Consider the following 22,104-nt stretch of genomic DNA (forward strand, 5'->3'; position numbering starts at 1 on the left):
TGCTGTCATTAGCTTAATAAACATAAAATGCATTGTTTCATAGTTTATTTAAAGCATACAAAATATTTTTGTTGCATTAACACTGGAAATACAGTAAGACATTTACTTTAAATGTAAGTATCAGTAATAAGCAGGAATCTGTTTTTTTTCTTTTTCTTTCTTGTATGTACCATTTTAAACATATTTTATCTGTCTAATACATTCTTGACTTATGTATATCTAAGTACTGCATAGAAACAAAAATCCTGTCTGTGGTTAACAGACTGATAATCCACTCAAACCTAACCTTTCTTGGTCAGTCAAACAGATATTCCTTTGTGCATATTAAGATGGGATAAGAGAAAGCATTTTAGCAAGGGAAATAAAATAACACTTTTACGGGAGCTTGTTTCTGCCATGGAATGAAATAGACAAGGTAACTGCAACTTTTTATCTCAAAATTTGGAAAAAACATCTGAATTGTGACATAAAAAGTCTATTTTTTATAACGTAGCAGAAAACAGAAAAAACAGACTTTCTTGCAATTATGGGTTTATGTCTCACAATTCTGCATTTTTTTTCTTCTCAAAATTGCAAGAAAAAAAGTCTTGAATTGTGAGATCAAATTTTGCAATCATCTTTTTCATTTTTCTATTTAGCAGAAACGGGGGTTCCGTACACTTTGAGTGAATCAAACACAGGATGAGCATCAGATAAATGCAAGCGATTCCTAATAAGGTTTAATATTTGTTTTATGAGTCAGAGCTGTGCCATGAACCTAAGAGCCTCTCCTGAAGCAGTAGAAACAAAGAGCACAATGAATTCTGCGGTATATTCTTCTGGATTTAACGTGACAGCATGTCGTTCTCCAGTGCTAAGTGTATATAAAATGTTGCATGTGTTATGACTCCCTCCATCATGCATAACCGTGCTCTTGACAAAGAAGTCAATTCCCTGTCTCTGCGTCTGGGCAAATACTCTAGAACAGAGGCGCTGTTTGTCTGGGATCGTCTGGCAGCACACTGATGGAATCCTCTGCTTTTCCACACAGCATGCACAACATTGTGTATTCCTGCAAAATTGAATAACAAATAAGAAAAGAAAAGTACAAAACAAACAAAAAACGTATTTATTTGCCCCACATTTTAGTATTTATAAAAGTTTTAAACTTTTGGTATTGAGGGCAGGGCTCACCTGATAGTCATCCACCACAGTGAAGGTGTACTCGTGTCTGGCTATGACATGATCACAGTTCTTGCACATATCTGAGAAAAAGCAAAAGTTACTGATGACAAATTTTACAGAATATTTACATACACTAAAGTCACGTGACTCACGCAGGTAAGTGACAATCTCCTCTTCATCTTCATTCACCATCGTCTTATCGCTGATCAGCACAAAGTCCCGCTGGTGACAGTTAGCGCAGCTGAGAAAGTTCATAAGATATGACCCATTTTCCAGACAGGTATGACCCTATGCACAGAAGACAGGAAATAAACACCTTAAATGGAGTTACAAGCAAAAATATAAGGAGTCGAACAGTCAAAAAAATATTCATTTATTTATGCACACAACATAAACAGCCCAAACATCGTGACATCAAATGAAATTTTTAGAAAGAGGTAAATGCCTAATGTAAGTACAGTTGGGTTCCAAGAAGAATTTTTTTGAAGTATTCAGCACACGGGTGCAGTGATATTCAACTTTGGCTGGAAAAGAACAACCAGCGCTGCATTTGCCTCTATTCACGTTAGTGGCATTAAAGGAGCATATAGCAAGTAATAGCAGAAGGATTCGGCATTGATCATGAACTCACCCTGTCAGGATACTGTTTCTGCACACAACCAGCACACATTTCGTATCAGACAAATAAAACTAATATATACAGTACAGATTAGAAACACTGACTGAGACGCTTCCGTGTTCGTCTTCTTCTTCTTCGGTGAATTCTCTGTACGATCTTTAGTGTAGTGCCTCCATCGGTGCATTCATCACGTCTGATATTACAGCTAATAATGACTTTGAAAGCGAGTAAATAAATAAATGAGAGCGGGGCAAAATCATTTCTACAGTAAACTCCACATTACAAGGAGCTCAAACCATTTTATAGCATTTTGACTGTAAGGGCTAAAGTGAAATGTTTTAATTATTTATGTGCATTTTGCACATATACATACTTTTAGCAGATTTGCACCAGAATTGTTCAGTAACATAAACTGAACATAATATTCTTTTAATTAATTGTAAAATGAATTGCAGCCACACCACTAGGAAGCATTCTCCAGTTCTCGCGATTTCCGTGTCAGTGCAAGAGCAGTCTGTGCTTACAGCTGTGTTGCCATGTCTGCAGAAAATGAACGAAAAGTCGTTTATAAACGTGTAAAGTCACGAATTACACTTTCCCAACATACATTTTCCGAAAGATTTTTTTAGTCTTATTTAAATAAAATTATTAGAATCGCTTGTTTGGACTTATTTTGATCAGAGAATTTGCATATTGTACACTTAATAGAGGGTTTTTACAAGATCTGGCAACACTATCCAGTCAACACGGTCTGATTCAGCAAACACGTGGACGGGCATTTGCAACACACTGAAAACTCGTAGAAACTGTCTTTTTGAAAGGACTGTCTTTGTAACTGTTATCTCTTAAGATTGATATAAAATTGGTCAGTGATCTCTCAGTTTGTGATTAACTGTGGGTGGCCTGATTAATGTTCATGACAGGACTCTTCCAGCTAGAGCGAATGCTCTGAATGCCTAGCATCGATTCAAATTTATAAATATAATTGCTAGCTCTATTTTGTAACTCAAAACATTGTGTCCGTAGTGACTGTGAACGAGAAATTCCGGCTGGGTTTCTTTCATTTACGTTCAGAAACACCACAACGATGAGTAAAAAGACCAAGAAAACCAACGGTAACTTTGGCAATAACATTAGATGTTTTATCTGCGGTCAGCAGTACGGACAAAAGGTTTGTTTGTTTAACTATTTCTATTTGAAGCAATTGGATGTTTTAATCTTATTATTTGTTGTTCTCTGCTGCGTCCTTAAACAGGGTATGGCCACTTTAGTTGCTTTGGATACATTAAAAACACAATAAATATCGTTTAGCCTTTTTGTGTGTGTGTGTGTGTGTGTGTGTGTGTGCAGGTTATATCGAAGGACCCCGCACCCTTTTGCGTTTTAGATTTTTATGGCATAGCCATGAACCATTAGGTATTTGCTAGTTTGTTGCAGATGCTATAACGGGGCAGGGCATTGTAGATATTTGATTGGACAACACGAGTGAGTGCAGGATGAGTCATCAAAATATTTGGTATATTTTTTAATATATTAAATGCAATGCAATACTCAGTGGAGAGGAAGTTCAGAATGAAGACATTGCATGAAAACGATGTGTTTTCAGTTATGCCTCTCACTACTTGATTAAATGTATATATTTTGTTTTTACAGTTTATAGATATGCATATGCATTCTTATCTCCACCATGAAGCAATTGAGAAGATCAAGGGCAGGTATGGAATTACACTGAACTGATTATCATGTCTTTCTCAGCAATATAAAGTAATCTGAAATAAGCACTTTTGTTGTTGCAGTGAACAGCTGCATAAGTGTTGGGCATGTAATGTGTCTGTGATGGGACTAGAGCAGTACAAGGAGCATATTGCCGACCGCAATCACACACAAAATCTGTTTAAACTAAACCAAAATAAAAGACGTAAAAGAAAATCTTTTAAACCGGACTACAATATTGACCTGACTGATAATGAACTAGAATCCCTTTTTGGTCTAAGAGAGCAAGACGGGTAAGTTTGTTACCTTATACATTAAATACATCTATCTGTATTGTTAATAATACATGTTTTTGAAAAGTAATGCTGTTAAATTTAGATACATTTACGGTTTAAAATGAGTTTTGCTTATTATTTTATCAATAATCATTTGTTTGTGTACTAGATCCAAAGATGAAAAGAGCAAAGAACAAAAAGATCTGGACAAATGTTCTATCTGCTTTCATCGTTTTCCTGAACAGGTCAGTAATTTTGTGTTTTGGTAGAGTAATAGTAGAAGTAGAGTAAATCAAAGTATAAATGGTAGAGTTAATAATGTACAGGACAGTATTACCTTCTCTATGAGAGAAACAATGTTGGATGGAGCCTACAATGTTCAGCTTTATCATTTTTCAGAGAATTAAAATCATATTATCTGTAAGAAATGCTTTTGTGTATGGTGTAATGGTGGACCTATAACTCATTGGCGTTTGCTTTCCCAAATGGAATGTTTTAGGGTCATTTTAGGCTGTAATGTTTAGCCACATTATGGCTATGGATATAGATCTATTCTTTTATAATGAACTTTGCCTTTGTTGTAACAGGAGTGGGACAAACATATGCACAGTTTAATCCACCGTCAGACAGTTGAGCAGTTGAAGGGCAGGTATGGAACTAAAAAATGTTGTGTGTCATGCCCTGCTTTAAAAGAAAGTTCACACAGAAATGAAAATTATTTTATCATTTACTCATTGTTTAAAAATGGACAGGAAAGACTTTTATGATCTTACAAAAGATTTCTATTTCAAAATATATGGTGTTCTTTTGAACTTTCTATTCATCAAAGAATCCTGAAACAAATATATGACAGTTTCCACAAAAAAATGTTTAGCAGAAAAACTGTTTTCAACATCGATGATAATATGAAATCTTTCTTAAGCAGCAAATCAGCATATTAGAATGATTTTTGATCAAATAAATGCAGCCTTGGTGAAGCTTCCAAAAAGAGCCACGTAAGCCTCTTAGACATTCTGCTTAATAACTCCTTTTGACTTCCATGGAAAAAGGGCACAAGAGTAAGTGATTACAAGCTGAACTCCATCTTTATTAATGCAATGTCAAATATATGGTTTTCGTTTAACAGTGAACACGAGCATAAGTGTTGGGCCTGCGAAATGACTGTGACAGGAATAGCAGCATTTAAAGAGCATGTTTCCACGCAATATCACAAAATGAAGCTATCGGATTTGACGAAGAATAGAATACTTGGAAAAAAAACAGTGGACTACAGTGTTGAATTTAATGAGCTTAAAGACCTTTGTGCCCAAAGAGAACAAGAAAAGTAAGCTCATTGTCAGCTCATTCATGTGGTTATATGTTTAATTATACATCTTTTGAATTATTCAAATGCATTTGTGTTTGTCAGTTATTTGGTAAATAGCATTAGTTTTGTGCTGTAAGACCTGTTGTTTCTTTCTTGTTAGATTTATGAAAAAGAAAGAGAGATTAGAGAAGTGGAAAGAAGCAAAAAGGCGGAAGACAATGAGGTTAATTCAGACAAGGAGCAGAGCTGAGCACAAGCGTTATACAACACCTTTCATGGTGAATGAGGAGTTCGAAGCTGACCAGTTGCCACCATCATGCCATTTCATGTCCTTTTGGGAAAATCAAAACGACTATCCAGCATCTATCCAGCATAACCTGCCTTCACAGAGACAAGAGAGCATAGTTGATATGGACAGATCAGATGGGCCACTTGTGAAAAGGCCTCGTCTTGAGAGACCATCAGAAAATATTCCTCAAGAAATGTCTGCTCATGGCACTCGACCCAACCCTGATGGAAAAGGTACAGATGTTTCTGTGAACGACCTAACTCCAGAAACTGAAGATGGTGCTGCTGCTGAGCCAACATGTGCCCCTGGACTGGTTCAAAGCAGGATGGAGGCCAACATACCCAACTTGACAGCAGCAATGGGAGTCTGTTTAACACAGAAGGCAGCAACTGGGAATGAAGCTGTTGTTCTTAATCCTCCACTACACACTCGTTCCAAAAAGTCTACGTTGAAAGTAAACAGAGCGGCATCACTGAGTGAACAGGGCATGACCAGGTGAATAAATTCTGAGTTTTATTTGCTTAAATTCTTTGACACTCATTCTTTTATAGTCTCTTGAGAGTTAGCCATAAAATTGGATCCAAGAGCATGTTTCAGTCTTAAAAGTCTTCCTAACCTTAGATGAAGATCTGTTGTCTCTAACATTTAAACTATGATCTCCTTAACATCTTTTTTTCCCTAGAGAATGCATGAGTGGACAAGAACCATACGCAGATTCCCTTCCACCTGCGTCTGCCCTGGCTAAGGTGTTCGAAAGCCAGGCTTCAGAAAATGAGTTGGAGATCGTCGAAAACGTTCGGCCTCATACTGCGCATGTTCAGAAAAACCAATCAAATGAGTGTGAGACTGAACAGGGAGAAACATCACTGGAGCATCACAGCAGCTTTGAAGCCATCTCCTGCAACGTCCAGAAAACCCAGAAAAGAAGACAAGTAAAAGAGTTTTAGAGTGAAGTTGTATCAAATAAAATTAACTGGAGTTCATAGAAATGTTTCATAGAGTTTTATTCATTTTACAGGACGATTCACATGATCTGAATCCTGAGACAAACAACAAAATATCCAGAAAACGTGAGTATTCAATTTTATTATAGCTTTAATTAACATTTCTTACTTAAATCAATTTTGAATGGAATTATTTTTATTTTATTTATCAAAAAAATGCTAATTTAGATTTCCTATTTTAAATTTTGTTAGAAGAATAAGTGAAATGTGTTAAAATATCCTTGTTTCATATACTACAAATTAGTCATTAATTATTTAATAGATGTTAAACCAGCTGTAACTGATAATTCAGCAGTGTCTCTTCCAGTAACACACTAGTACATGTCATAACGTTCTTCTGTGTGTATATGATTCTCAGGAAAAGTGAATAAGTTGATATCGCTGTCTTTGAAAGAAGAGGAGTTAACCAGCTCTTTGGAGAATGTAGGTGAGCAGCTGTTCCAGGCGTACTCCACCCTGCAGAGCGCATACATAGAAGTTCAGCGTCTGCTAGCTGTTAAACAAGAGGTACATGGCTGTTCTATTAATCTGCATAACAAGCTCTTTACATACTTCATGAGCAGCTTTGCTTATAGTAAGACAAAGAAATTTTTCCCCAGTTTTCTTTTCTGTAGCCAATTTATACTACAATTATACTCCTAAATTGTATAACGCACTATATATATTATACTGTAAATTGTACAATGAATACATTAATCATGTAATTAATCATTATTTTCAAACAATATAAACTCCTCTGTTGTCAGGTAACCTCAGAAATGGCCTCGCTCAGGGCACAGCGCATAAAGATTCTGCAGGATATGAAGAGTAAGAGCTCTTGTAACATCTGTAATATATTTATTCAGTTCAACTCATTAACTAACAACATATTTTTTATTTATTTTAAGACTGAGATTAATACGTAATATTATATATGTAATTATGCATGTTTATAATAATTTATAATCATTGTTTGTGCTTGAAATGTTTTGCCAGATCCTGGTGACCAGCAGGAGGTGCTACATGAATCTTGACAGCTGCGTGAACCTCTGAGGAAGGATTGGTCAAATGAGCCTCAGAGAGCAGCTGCAACACAGGACCCACTCCCAGAAGTATCTGATGCTGGACCTACCTCTCAGTGCACAAAATTGAGCTCTGTGAGCAAGTACTGCATTGCAGAGCCCATAACTGCACCGTTAGAACAGACTTCAACTCTAGTTTTATGGCAGATCACATTGGATTATGCGTTAATTTGATCAGACAGATGCAGAAAATTACTAAAAGAAAAAAAAAATTTTTTGCTCTTATTCTGGCATGATCAAATGTGATTTCTATCTTGACATGTAAAAAAAACAAGTTTGCTTGCCTACAATTTTGAATGAGGAGATGTTACAGAGTCCAGCAAAGCTTCCATCCATCTGAAGATTCAGGTCAGTTAAAAGATTTTCAGAACAGCAATTAATATTGCTTACAAGACTACATGCTAACATATTCATTCGGACTTGCTCTCAGAGGTTTATAGTTGTTTTATTCACAGGAATCTGAATAATATTTTAAAATGCTCAAAACATTGTTTTTATCATCTGTGTTCTTGCTACTCCAGCAAAAGAAACTTTGTTCATACTCGAGGTTAATCATATGTTTGTCTTTTGCTTGCAGTCATGACACACATCTGTTGTACTATTATGTTTGTTTATGCTTTGCAAATCATGGCTATGGTAACAACTGGAATAGAACAGTGCAGTGTTGGACTCTTTATTCAGTTGAATTATTTACAGTTGCACAGTAGCACACACATTTTACAAGGATGGGTTCAAATGAGTGCCATTTTAGGCATGACATTTAATATGACAACATTCTGTCACCTTAAAGGGATAGCCGAAGTGCTTTTTACAAGACATAAATGAGCTGTCATGGTCCATTCAGTGGCTCATAATCAATCCAGTTTGTTCTAGACCAGCATTTGCTGAAGAAAGAAGCTGCAGTGGTGTTCAGTACAATCGATTCAGATCCAGACCTTTCTCCACTTAATGGAAGTTGAAAATGGGAAAAGACCATTCGCTTTCCACCAGGCTAACCTCTGGGTTTGTGTCTTTAGGCATACATGGTCAGTTGAAGCCACTGTGTATATAGTGTAGAAAACAGGAACTTGTTAGAGTGTAAATAGCAGTGATCAGTACAAAGAATAATACAAATATGTTTAAAAATCATGCTGCTTGTTGATCTTTATTCTGTTAATATTCAATAAACAAATGAAGAAAAAAAATGATGCTGCTCACCTCAAAAACATTGAGCTTGATAATGCCATCTCCATCCCTGTCAAAGGCTCTGAATGCCCCTGCAGAAGAATCTCTTTTACTACAAGTATCTTTTACTACAAAGTCTCATTTCAAAATCTTGGCTGCAATGCCTGAATGAACGTAATGGTACTTTAGAAGAAGAATATGTCTGAACAGAAAAGACACTTACTGAACATTCCCTCGAGTCGCACTAAGCAGCTAATGTAGCTGTCGAAATCCAGCTCCATGTGTTCATTGGCGTATCGCATACAAATAATGTCATACAGCTGATTGTTGAGTTGAAAACCTGAGGTACAGAGAAATATCTCAGGGATCAGCCTAATAAAAATGTGTATATCATCAAATTACAAGTTAAATAACGACGTCTGACTGCCTGACCTGCTTCAGTAAGAGCGTTCCTCATCTCAAAACTGCTGATCGTACTGGATTTGTCTGTATCATAATGTGTGAACACCAGCTGAAACAAATGTACAGAGAAACCATGTGTCTATGGCTTTAACTAATACAGTGTATTACAAACATGAACATGACGGGACCTGCTTTATAAAGGCAAAAACAATAGCATACCTTCCACTTTTTAATTTTGTTCCATAAGTGTTTAAACTCTTGCAGGTTTAGGTGGCCTGTCCCATCAGTCTTAGGTGTCGTGGTTAAGTTACATTTCTGAGTTTTTGTACAGATTTGTGCCATCATTCATGTGACAAATTTTGAACTTGAAATGACAAAACAATTTGTGACAAATCATCCAAGCCACAAGGGGCACTGTTCACATGCTTGCAGCAAGTAATTTCAATCTACAGAGAGGAAGATGGGAGAGGGATGCATAGGGCCTGTCCAAATACCTGCACTTGCACTCTTTGCACTTGACCACTTGTCTACTTACTTGACGTATATTCCTGTATTTGGCTCAAGTGGACATGAAGACCACAAGTGTGTGTAGAACTTTTCATTACCCTATGGGACACACTTTTGCAAGTGTTTAGAGAGCTTTCTTTTGATTTTCAATACTTTGCATTTTAAAGTAACTTCCTAACGGACAATACAATTTAATTATTGTGGTGTTTCTAATTAAGTAATAAAGAACAGTTGCAAAAGTTTTACAAAATGCATATCTCTGCAGTCTGGACCAATAGAATGTGCAACATGTTTTACTACCAAATTTTAATGTCTAATTATTATTATTATTATTACAAATAATACGAAAATGAGTGAGCTAGAGTTTGAGCATACAGTACATACATTTTCCCCATAATGCACAGTGAAGGATACATCCATAAGTGCAATCATACTTCTGCAGCTCTCCAGACTGAAACCCTCTGTTTTCAACTCTTTATCTGGGGAAAGAAAGGGATAGATTATCAAAATAAGAGAATCCATGGCAGACAATAAGATTTTACTCACGTTTGCAAACCACTCTATTAAGGACAGTTCTGAGTTCATTGGCATTAATCTGCATGTCCTGCAATAAGAAACAGAGTCACAATGATAGTGTGAAGTGAATATGGCATTCAAAAGTTCATTTCCATAACTGCACTCACGTCTCCAGCTATCTGCTGAAAGATGGCTCTGAACTGCTTTTCCTCTTCAGTCTCCTCCTCCTCAAATGGCTAAACACGAGAAATAAGAAATACTGAATGTATAAAAACTAAATTAGCTAAATATGTGTGCATGTGCCTTTAAATAGTTCAGTGTTTATATTTATTTTCTTTATAGAGCAAATCCACTTTATCTTTGTTTATAAGTGGTCTATAAGATCAGAGATTTTACATTTTTCCTTTTCTGTGGCTGTACAATTACATCAAAACAAGTCAGTTTTGTGGTTATTATGATTTTGAATGTCATTATGAATTATAGTTTTGACATACTGTACCAGCTCATGCTGTGCACATGCTGTTTGTCATTACCGAAGCAGAACTGAAGATGAAAACAGAGCTGAATGTCTACAGCAGTGCAGCCAATTAACAGAACATCACATCACAATGATTTTTCATCTCCTTTTCCATCTTTGTTTTTTAATCCTTTCTATCATCTGACATGGGCTGACATAGAATATCAATCAGGAAAGGAAAGAAACTGATGGAACATCTTAATCTTATTTCCATATTTACCTTGATTTTCTTCTTGACATCCGTCTGTTGGTATAAGAAAGTGAAACATTAGATATAAAAATATCTTTTTTATTCTCTTTTGTGATTATGCAGAGGAAGAAAAAACTGACCTAGCTACAGGCCCGGATTAACACAGTGTAGTGCCCTAGGGTGACCGCATTTGAAGGTAACCCCCTTAGCCTTCCCATTCATTACAAGGTAATATTTGACTCCTTGAAGTGATTTACAGGGGCATTTTTTTTGTAATGCCAATTGTTTCCCTTAATTGTATTAAAGGTATGTCATAGTCAAATTCAAAAATTTATATTTTCCCATAATTTCTAATAATAAAAAAAAAGAATAAGAACAGGTAGAATAATAAGAATAAGTTACTAATCAAAAGAAATCAATATTAACAAAATTAGTTTGCACTACAAAGGTGGCACAGAAGAACACAAAAGTGGCATGTTGGTAAATTTACAGACATTTACAGATGCTCAGAGGTGGAATGGATGTTTTAAATTCATAATGTTGTGAGATCAATGTTTTAAATATAACATTTTGAATATAGAACTATTATTTGATTGAAATGATTTAAATAACTGAAATGACACTTTAAACATAAAAATAAAACTGGCAGCAGGTGGTGGCAAGTCACTGATTTTTTTTCACTGAATCATTCATTCAACTGATTCGTTTGAACGGCTGATTCATTCAGGAACGAAGCAAGTGACCGTCTTTATGAATGGGTAACTGAATCACTGACTCACTAGATTCATTTAAAAACCCAGGTTCATTCATAAATGAAACACCTCTGTGTTTGAATGGAGAGGCGCAGCGGCTCAGCTGTGACCTGTTTGAAACTATTTTCCTTGACTAAATAGAGCAAAATCAAGCAATATTGTTAAAGTCATACAATGTACATCACTTTATATTAACTTATTGTTCATTGAACTGTTGTATTAATTTAATATCACATCTACAAACTCCTTTAATAATCTTTAAAAGCTGTCACTCACTTCAGTTCATCGCAATCTCACAAAGCTCCATTATAATCAATGAAGCTCTCTACACTGCACAACGAATCTCTTATTTACACCCTGTCTACACTTTGTTTTGGAGAGGATTTGTGAGCTTGCATAACTCAGCAATGAACAAAAGTATTTTGAGCAGTGAGTGGATTCTGATTAACATTGCATTCAAGGAATCAACATATATGTCTGCGATAGCGATACATTACTCACCGCTGCACAAACACGCAAGTAGAAATCTTTGAAGCTCCTCTCAGCACAAACACAAATAGCCTATGCTGATCGGGTTAGTCGCACAGGTGCTCCTAAATATTTTTTGTACTTTTCTGTCGCACTGTACAGGTGCTGGTCATATAATTCGAATATCATCAAAAAGTTGATTTATTTCACTAATTCCATTCAAAAAGTGAAACTTGTATATTATATTCATTCATTACACACAGACTGATATATTTCAAATGTTTATTTCTTTTAATTTTGGTGATTAGAGCTTACAGCTCATGAAAGTCAAAAATCAGTATCTCAAAATATTAGAATATTTACATTTGAGTTTGAATAAATGACCATCCCTACAGTATAAATTCTGGGTAACTCTTGTTCTTTGAAACCACAATAATGGGGAAGACTGCTGACTTGGCAATGATCCAGAAGACGAACATTGACACCCTCCACAAAGAGGGTAAGTCACAGAAGGTCATTACTGAAAGGTGTGGCTGTTTACAGAGTGCTGTATTAAAGCATATTAAATGCAAAGTTGACTGGAAGGAAGAATTTGGGTAGGAAAAGGTGCACAAGCAACAGGGATGACCGCAAGCTTGAGAATACAGTCAAGCAAAGCTGATTCAAACACTTGGGAGAGCTTCACAAGGAGAGAACTGAAGCTGGAGTCAGTGCATCAAGAGTCACCACGCTCAGACGTCTTCAGGAAAAGGGCTACCAAGCCACTTCTGAACCAGAGACAACGTCAGAAGCATCTTAACTGGGCTGTGGAGAAAAGGAACTGGACTGTTGCTCAGTGGTCCAAAGTCCTCTTTTCAGATGAAAGTAAATGTTACATTTCATTTGGAAATCAAGGTCCCAGAGTCTGAAGGAAGAGTGGAGTCCAGTGTGAAGTTTCCACAGTCAGTGATGATTTGGGCTGCCATGTCATCTGCTGGTGTTGGTCCACTGTGTTTTCTGATGTCCACAGTCAACGCAGCCATCTACCAGGAAATTTTAGAGCACTTCATGCTTCCTTCTGTTGACAAGCTTTATGGAGATGCTGATTTCATTTTCCAGCAGGACTTGGCACCTGCCCACACTGCCAAAGCTACCAAAAGCTGGTTCAGTGACCATGGTGTTACTGTGCTTGATTGGCCAGCAAACTCGCCTGACCTGAGCCCCATAGAGAATCTATGGGGTATTGTCAAGAGGAAGATGAGAGACACCAGACCCAACAATGCAGATGAGCTGAAGGCCACTATCAGAGCAACCTGGGCTCTCATAACACCTGAGCAGTGCCACAGACTGATCGACTCCATGCCATGCCGCATTGCTGCAGTAATTCAGGCAAAAGGAGCCCCAACTAAGTATTGAGTGCTGTACATGCTCATACTTTTCATTTTCATACTTTTCAGTTGGCCAAGATTTCTAAAAATCCTTTCTTTGTATTGGTCTTAAGTAATATTCTAATATTTTGAGATACTGATTTTTGACTTTCATGAGCTGTAAGCTCTAATCATCAAAATTAAAAGAAATAAACATTTGAAATATATCAGTCTGTGTGTAATGAATGAATATAATATACAAGTTTCACTTTTTGAATGGAATTAGTGAAATAAATCAACTTTTTGATGATATTCTAATTATATGACCAGCACCTGTATAGCCCTGGATATGTGTTGTGATATTTTCTCTTTTTTTAAATTTACGTTTCACACAACCGCCAAGTTGATGCTGCCTATCCATTTGAGAATAAATATGCTCGACTCTGACTGGGGGAGGGGGCAAATACATTGTGACCTGACCCAATCGCAATTCTTTATATGCGTGCATATATTTGATATTCTCTCTGCATATATTGTATCATTAACTGTTAATTTTCTATGCATCTTTATCTCTTCAAGCAAAATAATATATACAAAACATGAAAAATATTTTAAAGGTCTTGTCATTATCATAATCACTTGGTGCCCCCCTATTGGCTGGTGCCCCAGGGCACTCGCCCAATCCCGTCTATGGATAATCCGGCCCTGCCTAGCTACTTTAGATTTCGGTTGCACTAAATTAATGATCTACTACATTCGAGAGACCAAACCACTTGACGTAATGATTTATAGACAAGCATGGAGACAGGATGAAGTATGAGGTAGCATAGAACATGACAGACAGACAGAGACAGGTGTAGACTCACCACAGGCTCCACCTCAATCTCCGCATCTATAACCCTGAGAGAAAACATGCAGCTGTCAGCCAAACACAGGGGCATTAGCAGGTCAAGAGGTTCTTTTAAAAACATATCTGACTGTAACAAGAGCTTAAATTTGAAACACTTAATAACTTTTCATTGAAAAGTCTTTAGAATAACAGATACATATATGTACATTTGTATATGAAGCATTTTATATATATATATATATATATATATATATATATATATATATACACACACACACAATCATACAAATATGTTAATATATGTGACCCTGGACCACAAAACCAGTCATAAGGGTCAATTTTTCGAAATTGAGACTTATACATCATCTGAAAGCTGAATAAATAAGCTTTCCATTAATGTATGGTTTGTTAGGGTAGGACAATATTTATTTGGCCGAGATACAACTATTTGAAAAACTGGAATCTGAGGGTGCAAAAAAAATCAAAATACTGAGAAAATCGCCTTTAAAGTTGTCCAAATTAAATTCTTAGCAATGCATATTACTGATCAAAAATGAAGTTTTGATATATTTACAGAAGGAAATTTACAATATATCTTCATGGAACATGATCTTTACTTAATGTCTTAATGATTTTTGGCATAAAAGAAAAATCAATCATTTTGACCCATACAATGTATTTTTGGCTATTGCTACAAATATACCCAAGCGACTTAAGACTGGTTTTGTGGTCCAGGGTCACATATTTATTTATATAACTAAACTAATGATGTATTGGTAATTAATACTGGTCAATATTATTATAATGACTGATTTGACGTGCATAATCAATGTTAAGACTCACTCTGAGGTGCTCCTGCTCTCAGAGAAGACTCTGAGCAGAAACTCAGACTCCTTGTGGGGATCGAAGGTGGATGGAATGATGACATACTCGCCCGGTTTCAGGCAGAAACGCTCCGTCACCTCACGCATGTTAACGTAAGACTTGCAGCGAGCTGTGGAAGCATTATACAGGAAGAAATCCTTTGGCAGCTGCTGTTGGTTGCCCTTCATCTAAAATCAGGATAGCAAATAGAACATTTCAAGGCAACGAAATATGTGACTTTATTTTTATTTATTTATTACTAATGATCAAGTTGTTCCTTATTATTTGTGGTCCAACCAATTTAAATAAATATTTTATAGCTGAGAAAAATCTGTATTCTATTTAGAAATAGTATTCCAGACCTAAAATCACAACTTTTAAAAGTCTTAAATTTTATGAAGTACTAGCAATCAACAAAGATGTGTCTGTTTAAATGCAGTCACGCTGATATATGATGTCATCATTGCGGTCTCTTCATGATGTTATACCTCTTTAGGAACCTGGGAAAGACAGTGGGTAAAACAGTGTTGAAATAAATCAGAAACCATGGAAATTAACTGAAAAATAACTAACTTTAGCCTTGCATATTTAGTCTAAAAATTAAGGTTCCAAAAAGGGGCTTTCACACCAATGCCATAGAAGAACCTTCCAGTGAACAGTTCTCAGTTTTTAGTGTGAATAACATAACCTGAAGGACCTTTTTTCCACTATAAAGAATGTTTTGCGCATTTGAAAGGTTCTATGGATGTCAAAGGTTCTTTATGGAACCATATTTGCCAATAAAGAGTGTTGATTATGTGTGTACTAGTGTATGTTGAAATGTTCTTTGTACTGAGGGTGTGTTTAATTGATCGCACCTCATAGATGGCGAACCCAATGTTGTGTAGGGTGGCACCTGAGCAGCGCTCTTTTCTTCTGCCCATCTGCATTAATGCCACCACCACCGTGCAGGTCTTCTCTTTCAAGTCCGCCTCCGGAAGAACCAGGTGGAACTGAGGGTTTGTCCAGTATGTATCTGTGATCAAATGGACCGAAAGGGATTATTGTGAAATTATGTTTAAACTTTTTTATTTCCAAATAAATAAATAAAACAAGTAAAAACCATAAAAACATTTCCATTACTAGAAATTAAATATAAATTTGCTGAAATAAAATAAAATAAATATTAAAAAAACTTAAACCATGAAAATGGCAAATCTAAAATAAAATTATATATATATATATATATATATATATATATATATATATATTGTATAAGCCACATATCCATGAAAAATATCAGTATTGTTAATGTAAGGTGCTTATGAAACCATCTCATGAAGGCAAACAATTCTACAATTTTGCAAGAAAATACTAGATACCCGGAAAGTTTCTGCAGCCACCAGCAGAGCAGCCTTTCACCCATCGGCCCTCATGTATGGTCACATTCCACTTGAGCATCTGGTCATCCTCAAGAGTGTCTGGGGTGAGATTACAGATCTCCAGTTTGGTGAAGTTCTTCTTAAACTCCTCAAAGCACATCCTTGATTGAAGAAAAATCAGCAAAATGATAAGAGTTACCGGCTTCCATTTATGAGCATTAAATGAAGTGTAATAGACTGTTTGAGATTTTCTGGAAGCCTGATGGACTCATAAAGCTGCGAACTAACCAGAACTCCCCTTGCTCTGTAGGCCGGAGTCTCTCCTTGTCTTGCTCAGATGTGGCTAGTGCAGCCCAGTCATTAGACTTACAGGCAGGAGGAGGGGCAACTCCCCAGGGGTCTCGCACACGAACCAGACGGATCATAAGGTCTTTACCATCCTTACGTTTACCCTGTGAACAAGGTTTTTGCTATTGCATTGAAAGATGTAGCTGATGCTAAGACCAGGGTTAAAACTAAAACATAAAATAATAATAATAATAATTCATTACTTGAAGTAAAATAAAATAAAATATAAAAAACTATTTTTAATGTAGTTTCCTAGGCAATATTTCCAAAATAATAATAATAATTAAATAAAATTAAAACAATATAAAAAATATGAATAATATTAAAATATTAATAAAACTATAACAGTATGATACTCAATGATACTAAAATAACACTAACTGCATGCATCCTCACACAATGCTCTGTATTGTGAGGTTCGATACAAGTGCTGGATTACATGACAAGCCCACCTGCTCGACTCCAGTGATTGAATATGCATGGCCTGTCACAAGTCCGGATGCTGTTTTAGTCCTTTGAGCAGTTGGAACCAAAACCTGTGCAGAAGAAGCAAAATGGAATGGCATCACATTAATATCACAATAATGCAGCAGTTTTTATTAAAATGCTTCATTATATAGGTTATGTAATATCAGTTAATTATATAATTAATCAATATCACATGAGCAAGAGTTGGAGTGTGATGGATAACAGTTCAATCATTTCAGAATTTTTTTTTACTTCACAGTTTATTTTTGCTTCGCCAATGAAAATAGTTCAAAACTTGCCCCAAGCAATCAACCATTTCACATTTCTGAGCAAACAAAACATACTAGGGTTAAGTTCCTGAAATAATCATTGTATTTGAATAAATCCTTTGAATGGTTGATTCAATGACTCGTTACAGACAGTGGCTGCATTCAAAATTTCATACTTCCCTACTAGGCAGTAGATGAAACACAGTATGTGAGATGAGTATTATGACCGAATTTATATTACTCATAAAACAGTAAAAGTGCACATCTGATAGACACTTTACTATCCCATAAGCCAACTGACGCTGCTAGGTCACATGACAATGACAAAATAACGAATGTAAAATGTCCGAATTACATTCACACTTTACACATTCATACTATTTCGATTTTTTTTTTTTTAACGGACACAAACTAATTACTTTTGGAAACTAATTAATGCAGCCAGTCATTTTTTTCCTTCTTAAATTAATCATCGTGCTTTTTGAACAAATCATTTGAACGAAGGACTCGTTTGCTGCCACCTACTGGCATATTGATGTAACCTGCAGAAAGACTGACTAAAAAATGACAGTCTATCTGAAATGTGCAAACAAACACAGATAAGCTCAATAGTTAGTACATTTTAGATACAGCACACACAGAGAAGCATCAGATATATTTATCAGATTCAGCTGGTATTAACTAGAACAGCATGCAGTTCATTTAGAATACGTACATCTATGGCACAGCTCATGAGGGACCCTCTCTTCAGAGCCTTTCTCATGATGTTGTACAGCTCCTTCGGGGCCTCTGTAATCTCATAGAACTCAGTTACTCCTCCAGTGAAGTCCTCCATCGCTTCCAGTGAGTTTCCTCCCTTTAAAGCCTCATAAGAGCCGTGAAGTCTAGGATCCAGAAGTCAAACCATCACATTTAGCACCTTGGACTGATTTTTGACACACACTAAGGATATATAGAAAAGCATAAACAGGCCTGCAATGACAAAGTATTATGGTGTTACTTTTTAAACAAATAAACAAAAAAATTACTTTGCATATGCCTTCTCCAGAAGAGCACTCCAAAATTCATTCTTCTGTCCAGACCTGGTGAACACCAACTGGTTTTTGTATGTAGGAAGTCGATCATCCACAACCACATCCACCCACTCCCCATAGCGCCAGAACTAGAAGAATAGACAAACAGTGAGTTAAGTTTGTGCTTTATTCATCAGACAGTAAAGGATGGTCCATATGGTTTGATGCTCATACCTGGAAATGGAAAATGCCAGCATAGTTTTCAGTGAAGCTCTGGTCATGAGGAACCACCCTCTTCAGGACTATATCATTAAGGGTCAGGCAAGCAATTGCAGCCAGCAGCCAGCAGTCTCCTGCAGATGTTAATATATCACCGGAAATAAGGTTTAAGCATTACAACACATATTTTTTTATTAAATATATGTGACATTTTATTTTCAACATAGAAATGTAAGGTAAAAATTTAAATATTTGCTGTAACCCATTGTTTTAGGGGTTTGCACCACCTTTTAATCAACATTTTTAAGTCATTAGTTCATTTTAATGGTCATACAAATACAATATTAGCAATACACAGAAACATATTAGTAAATATCTAAAATATTTAGATATTTAGAAATAAAATAATGAAACTACATACATAATAATTGTATAATACAATTTGAAAAATGCCATAGTTTTGGACAGAGTTCAGCATAACACTCCTCAAGACACTTCAAGATATTAGATATCAAGATATCAATTCAGTTAGATCTTGTACAATATAAAAATATTTTATGCTTGGAATATAATGCATTACGCATAAGTTGTACTTATGCAGTACACATTCGCTTTCATTATTTAAAATAGTGGACTCACCTTTATCAAAGTTAAAAAAATAAAATAAAAATCTAAATAAACAAATAAATAATGCAGTATTGCTCATGAAAAACAAATCAAAAGGTTTAAGTTTAAAAAAGAAATAACTGAAAATCCTTTGGTATACAAAGCTGTACACTCTACAGGTGCAGAAATGAAGGCCTTTGCGCCTCTTGCATTCACTGGATGCCTCTGTGGAACACAGCACCGCAACACAGATACCACAGCAGACACTTTATTCATTTCTTCAACCCTTCTGTGTCACGCAACCGATCTATTTTCCAACAGAGTATTTGGATACGCTGAGAGGAAAGGAAATCCCTGTATGCAGGTCACGAGCAGGTGCTATGTAGTTATTACCTTTAGTAATCTAAATGTAAGTAATCTTTGGCAAATTTCAAAACGGATATCTAATTTTCATGCTGTGCCTAAATACATTTAGCATTTAAATTGGTTGATTTTAGTTTTTTGTTTATAAAATGATTTTTAATATCGGCCATTCATAAGACCATGACAGAAAAATAATTATTTGCTTATCGATATTACCTTAAAATTTTATATTGGTGCATCCCCAGACACATTATGTATTTTTATGTATTTAGAATGTCATGCATTTACACTTTCATACCCAGGTCTCCTTGGCAGATATCTGTCCTGTTGGCTCCCCCAAGAATGAACTGTGGATTGCTACAAATTTCCTGTTTAGGAAAGAGAATCATATATTTGTAACTGTTATAAAAATATTTTACATAATAACTGTATTTTTAGACTCCTACTAGCTTCAGAAAAAGAATATGACTATATCTGTGAAGATCTGTGAAGATCAGCACCACCACAGAAATTCAGCAGCTGTCCATGGGTCATAAAGTTTGCTGACCGGAACTTCGCTAGCACGTTTTTATGAGCAGCATCTCAAAAGAGGTCAAGTCACGATAATGTACAGTATGTAAATCCTTCTCATGATTTTTAAACTGTCAGTAAATGCATATGAAAATGCGTGACTGACTTTTTGAAGCACCAATCCAAAAATTGATTTAACGACCAGTAACCTGATTCTCTGAAGCAGTATAATGAAGTGAGGCTAGTAAATGTCTGTGACACATCATTCAAAACAATTAGGTCAACCTCTTATAAGTTGCATGAGATGGACTGACAAAAAACACCACATAAATATCCACCTAGGACACTAATGCAAATGCATGACACATTTCTATACTTTAAAAACAAGATGCTACTTCAACATCTTCATATGCATTATTTAATAGTGATGATGAGAAAATATAGCCACATATCAAACCTATTGACACAAGTCCATTATTAAGCACTGGCACAACATAGCATGCATGATTTGGCAAGTCAGCTGCCTGAGACTCCAGAGCGTGCTAAATCGCAGCCATGTCCCCAACACACACACACACACACAACAGAAACCCTGCCACATTCTAATGGCATGCCTGCAAAAAATATCTTATCTCATGCTGTCAATTCAGATAGCAACTGAAAACAAAAGAAACTGATTGTTGCTTAGATATATAAAACCAACTGAAAAACTGAAACTAAACTGAAACTAAATTAAAAATATTTAATTTATTAAAATCAAATCAAATCAAATTAAATTACATTAAATTACATTATATTACATTACATTAAAATAAATGTTGAATTTTGAATTAGCCAAGAAGAAAATATCCCCATGCAGAACTGCAGAAATTTTATTATCATTTTATCCAAACAACATCTCTGTTCCACAGAGGGTCAGAACTGATCTCATGCACAGTGCCACCTATAGGTCACTCACCGACGGGCGCTTCCATTGAAGCTTTAGAGGGAACTTTTCACTGTAAAAGAGAGAGGAATCCTGGGCAGGGAACAGTGGGTCTTCAAATAGCACTTTCTTAAGGAAGTATTTGTCTCTGAGCTCCTGAAAGTCCTTGAGACGCCTAGCATCTTTAACAGTCTCGTTGCGGCTTAAAATGGCTGAATAAATGTTTCCCTGGGCAGTAAAACCACTGCCCACAGTCTGTGGAGCAGCTTCAGTCAGTTGGACAGATGTTTCTGAGAACTTCTGTTCTTCTGCCATATTGCTATTTGATGACAGATGCCAAAGAAGCGATGAATAAATAGGGCTCAGTATCAATATCCGAGATAGCTCAATCCTTATTTCACTCCTCAGTTCCTTTATATTCTGGTGGAGGCACACCCCTGGTCATGTACACAAATAAACACTCACGCTAAGGCAAATGCTCTACACCGGTTCACACACATGCACACATGCTCACATGTGCTTGCAACTTTTCCCTGTTCCTCTTGGAAGCTAACTCTATTTATAGGCCTCCTACAGGGACGTGAGGGTTTCTCTCTTTCTGCTTGTCTAATGGGGGCATGATTCCCAGCTGGTGACCTCAGACATTTCCAATGCAGATAATGGGAATAACAGAGGTCCAGTCAAAGATTAGAAAAGTAAAACCCCAGAGCACTGTACCACAAATCCGAATGTATATTTCTACAGATGTTTACAGATGAACATGCAGGTGTTAAAAAGTAAATTCTCTTTCATGGAAATTTTAAAGTTAACACATACTTAAAATTTCTATTTACTTTTAATACAGCTACAATATCTAATATACACGTTGTATATTTTATATATTCAGAAATTATACATTTCTCATTTTCTCATCCCTGAACGCGCTCAGGACAGTTGGACATTGCGGTGGATCAGAGGTAAAAAATGATATAAATACTGTTCAGTTTCTTGCAAAGACCGATTGTTTCCTGTCTTA

The 22,104-nt window shown here is 36.0% G+C and overlaps 3 protein-coding genes across 5 annotated transcripts; 1 reads left to right on the forward strand and 2 right to left on the reverse strand.

Moving 5' to 3' along the window:
• Window positions 1-28: 28 nt before the first annotated feature.
• Window positions 29-1,952, reverse strand: churc1 (churchill domain containing 1). The gene is made up of 4 exons (XM_058756523.1): window positions 1,796-1,952; window positions 1,317-1,452; window positions 1,174-1,244; window positions 29-1,051 (listed from the first exon to the last, which is right to left on the reverse strand). Exons 1-4 carry the CDS (start codon window positions 1,832-1,834, stop codon window positions 959-961), a joined length of 339 nt encoding a protein of 112 aa, XP_058612506.1. The 5' UTR covers window positions 1,835-1,952; the 3' UTR covers window positions 29-958.
• Window positions 1,953-2,504: 552 nt separating this feature from the next.
• Window positions 2,505-8,583, forward strand: znf106b (zinc finger protein 106b). Of its 2 annotated transcripts, XM_058756094.1 has the most exons (12): window positions 2,505-2,954; window positions 3,437-3,498; window positions 3,580-3,789; window positions 3,941-4,016; window positions 4,359-4,420; window positions 4,898-5,095; window positions 5,238-5,861; window positions 6,049-6,298; window positions 6,385-6,436; window positions 6,729-6,877; window positions 7,117-7,177; window positions 7,346-8,582. In XM_058756094.1, the coding sequence occupies exons 1-12, from the start codon at window positions 2,871-2,873 to the stop codon at window positions 7,381-7,383; spliced, it is 1,866 nt and encodes a 621-aa protein (XP_058612077.1). In that variant the 5' UTR covers window positions 2,505-2,870; the 3' UTR covers window positions 7,384-8,582. The 2 variants fall into 2 exon arrangements, with proteins under 2 accessions (XP_058612077.1, XP_058612078.1); XM_058756095.1 differs by lacking the exon at window positions 4,898-5,095 and having other exon boundaries at window positions 7,346-8,583.
• On the reverse strand, window positions 8,081-21,958 carry capn3b (calpain 3b). 2 transcript variants are annotated; one of them, XM_058756091.1, is made up of 21 exons: window positions 21,123-21,958; window positions 19,953-20,022; window positions 18,701-18,819; window positions 18,482-18,615; window positions 18,169-18,337; window positions 17,169-17,252; window positions 16,657-16,820; window positions 16,369-16,529; window positions 15,865-16,022; window positions 15,496-15,507; window positions 14,987-15,195; window positions 14,160-14,193; window positions 10,758-10,781; window positions 10,188-10,256; window positions 10,051-10,108; window positions 9,919-9,983; window positions 9,217-9,285; window positions 9,028-9,106; window positions 8,819-8,935; window positions 8,629-8,687; window positions 8,081-8,470 (listed from the first exon to the last, which is right to left on the reverse strand). In XM_058756091.1, exons 1-21 carry the CDS (start codon window positions 21,402-21,404, stop codon window positions 8,444-8,446), a joined length of 2,163 nt encoding a protein of 720 aa, XP_058612074.1. In that variant the 5' UTR covers window positions 21,405-21,958; the 3' UTR covers window positions 8,081-8,443. The 2 variants fall into 2 exon arrangements, with proteins under 2 accessions (XP_058612074.1, XP_058612076.1); XM_058756093.1 differs by lacking the exons at window positions 16,369-16,529; window positions 16,657-16,820; window positions 17,169-17,252; ... (3 more) ...; window positions 19,953-20,022; window positions 21,123-21,958 and having other exon boundaries at window positions 15,451-15,507; window positions 15,865-15,995.
• Window positions 21,959-22,104: the final 146 nt, after the last annotated feature.

This window comes from Onychostoma macrolepis, chromosome 20 (assembly GCF_012432095.1).
Source record: "Onychostoma macrolepis isolate SWU-2019 chromosome 20, ASM1243209v1, whole genome shotgun sequence".
Taxonomy (NCBI): domain Eukaryota; kingdom Metazoa; phylum Chordata; class Actinopteri; order Cypriniformes; family Cyprinidae; genus Onychostoma; species Onychostoma macrolepis.

Coding starts and splice junctions, on each gene's coding strand:
- capn3b (XM_058756091.1), bottom strand. CDS start 21,404: ATGGCAGAAGAACAGAAGTTCTCAGAAACATCTGTCCAACTGACTGAA. Junction 17,253..18,168: donor TCATGAGCTGTGCCATAGAT/GTACGTATTCTA, acceptor TCTTCTGCACAG/GTTTTGGTTCCAACTGCTCA. Junction 16,530..16,656: donor ACAGAGCAAGGGGAGTTCTG/GTTAGTTCGCAG, acceptor TCTTCAATCAAG/GATGTGCTTTGAGGAGTTTA.
- znf106b (XM_058756094.1), top strand. CDS start 2,871: ATGAGTAAAAAGACCAAGAAAACCAACGGTAACTTTGGCAATAACATT. Junction 5,096..5,237: donor GCCCAAAGAGAACAAGAAAA/GTAAGCTCATTG, acceptor CTTTCTTGTTAG/ATTTATGAAAAAGAAAGAGA. Junction 6,299..6,384: donor AAACCCAGAAAAGAAGACAA/GTAAAAGAGTTT, acceptor TTCATTTTACAG/GACGATTCACATGATCTGAA.
- churc1 (XM_058756523.1), bottom strand. CDS start 1,834: ATGTGTGCTGGTTGTGTGCAGAAACAGTATCCTGACAGG. Junction 1,245..1,316: donor GGAGATTGTCACTTACCTGC/GTGAGTCACGTG, acceptor GCTTTTTCTCAG/ATATGTGCAAGAACTGTGAT. Junction 1,052..1,173: donor CTGTGGTGGATGACTATCAG/GTGAGCCCTGCC, acceptor TCAATTTTGCAG/GAATACACAATGTTGTGCAT.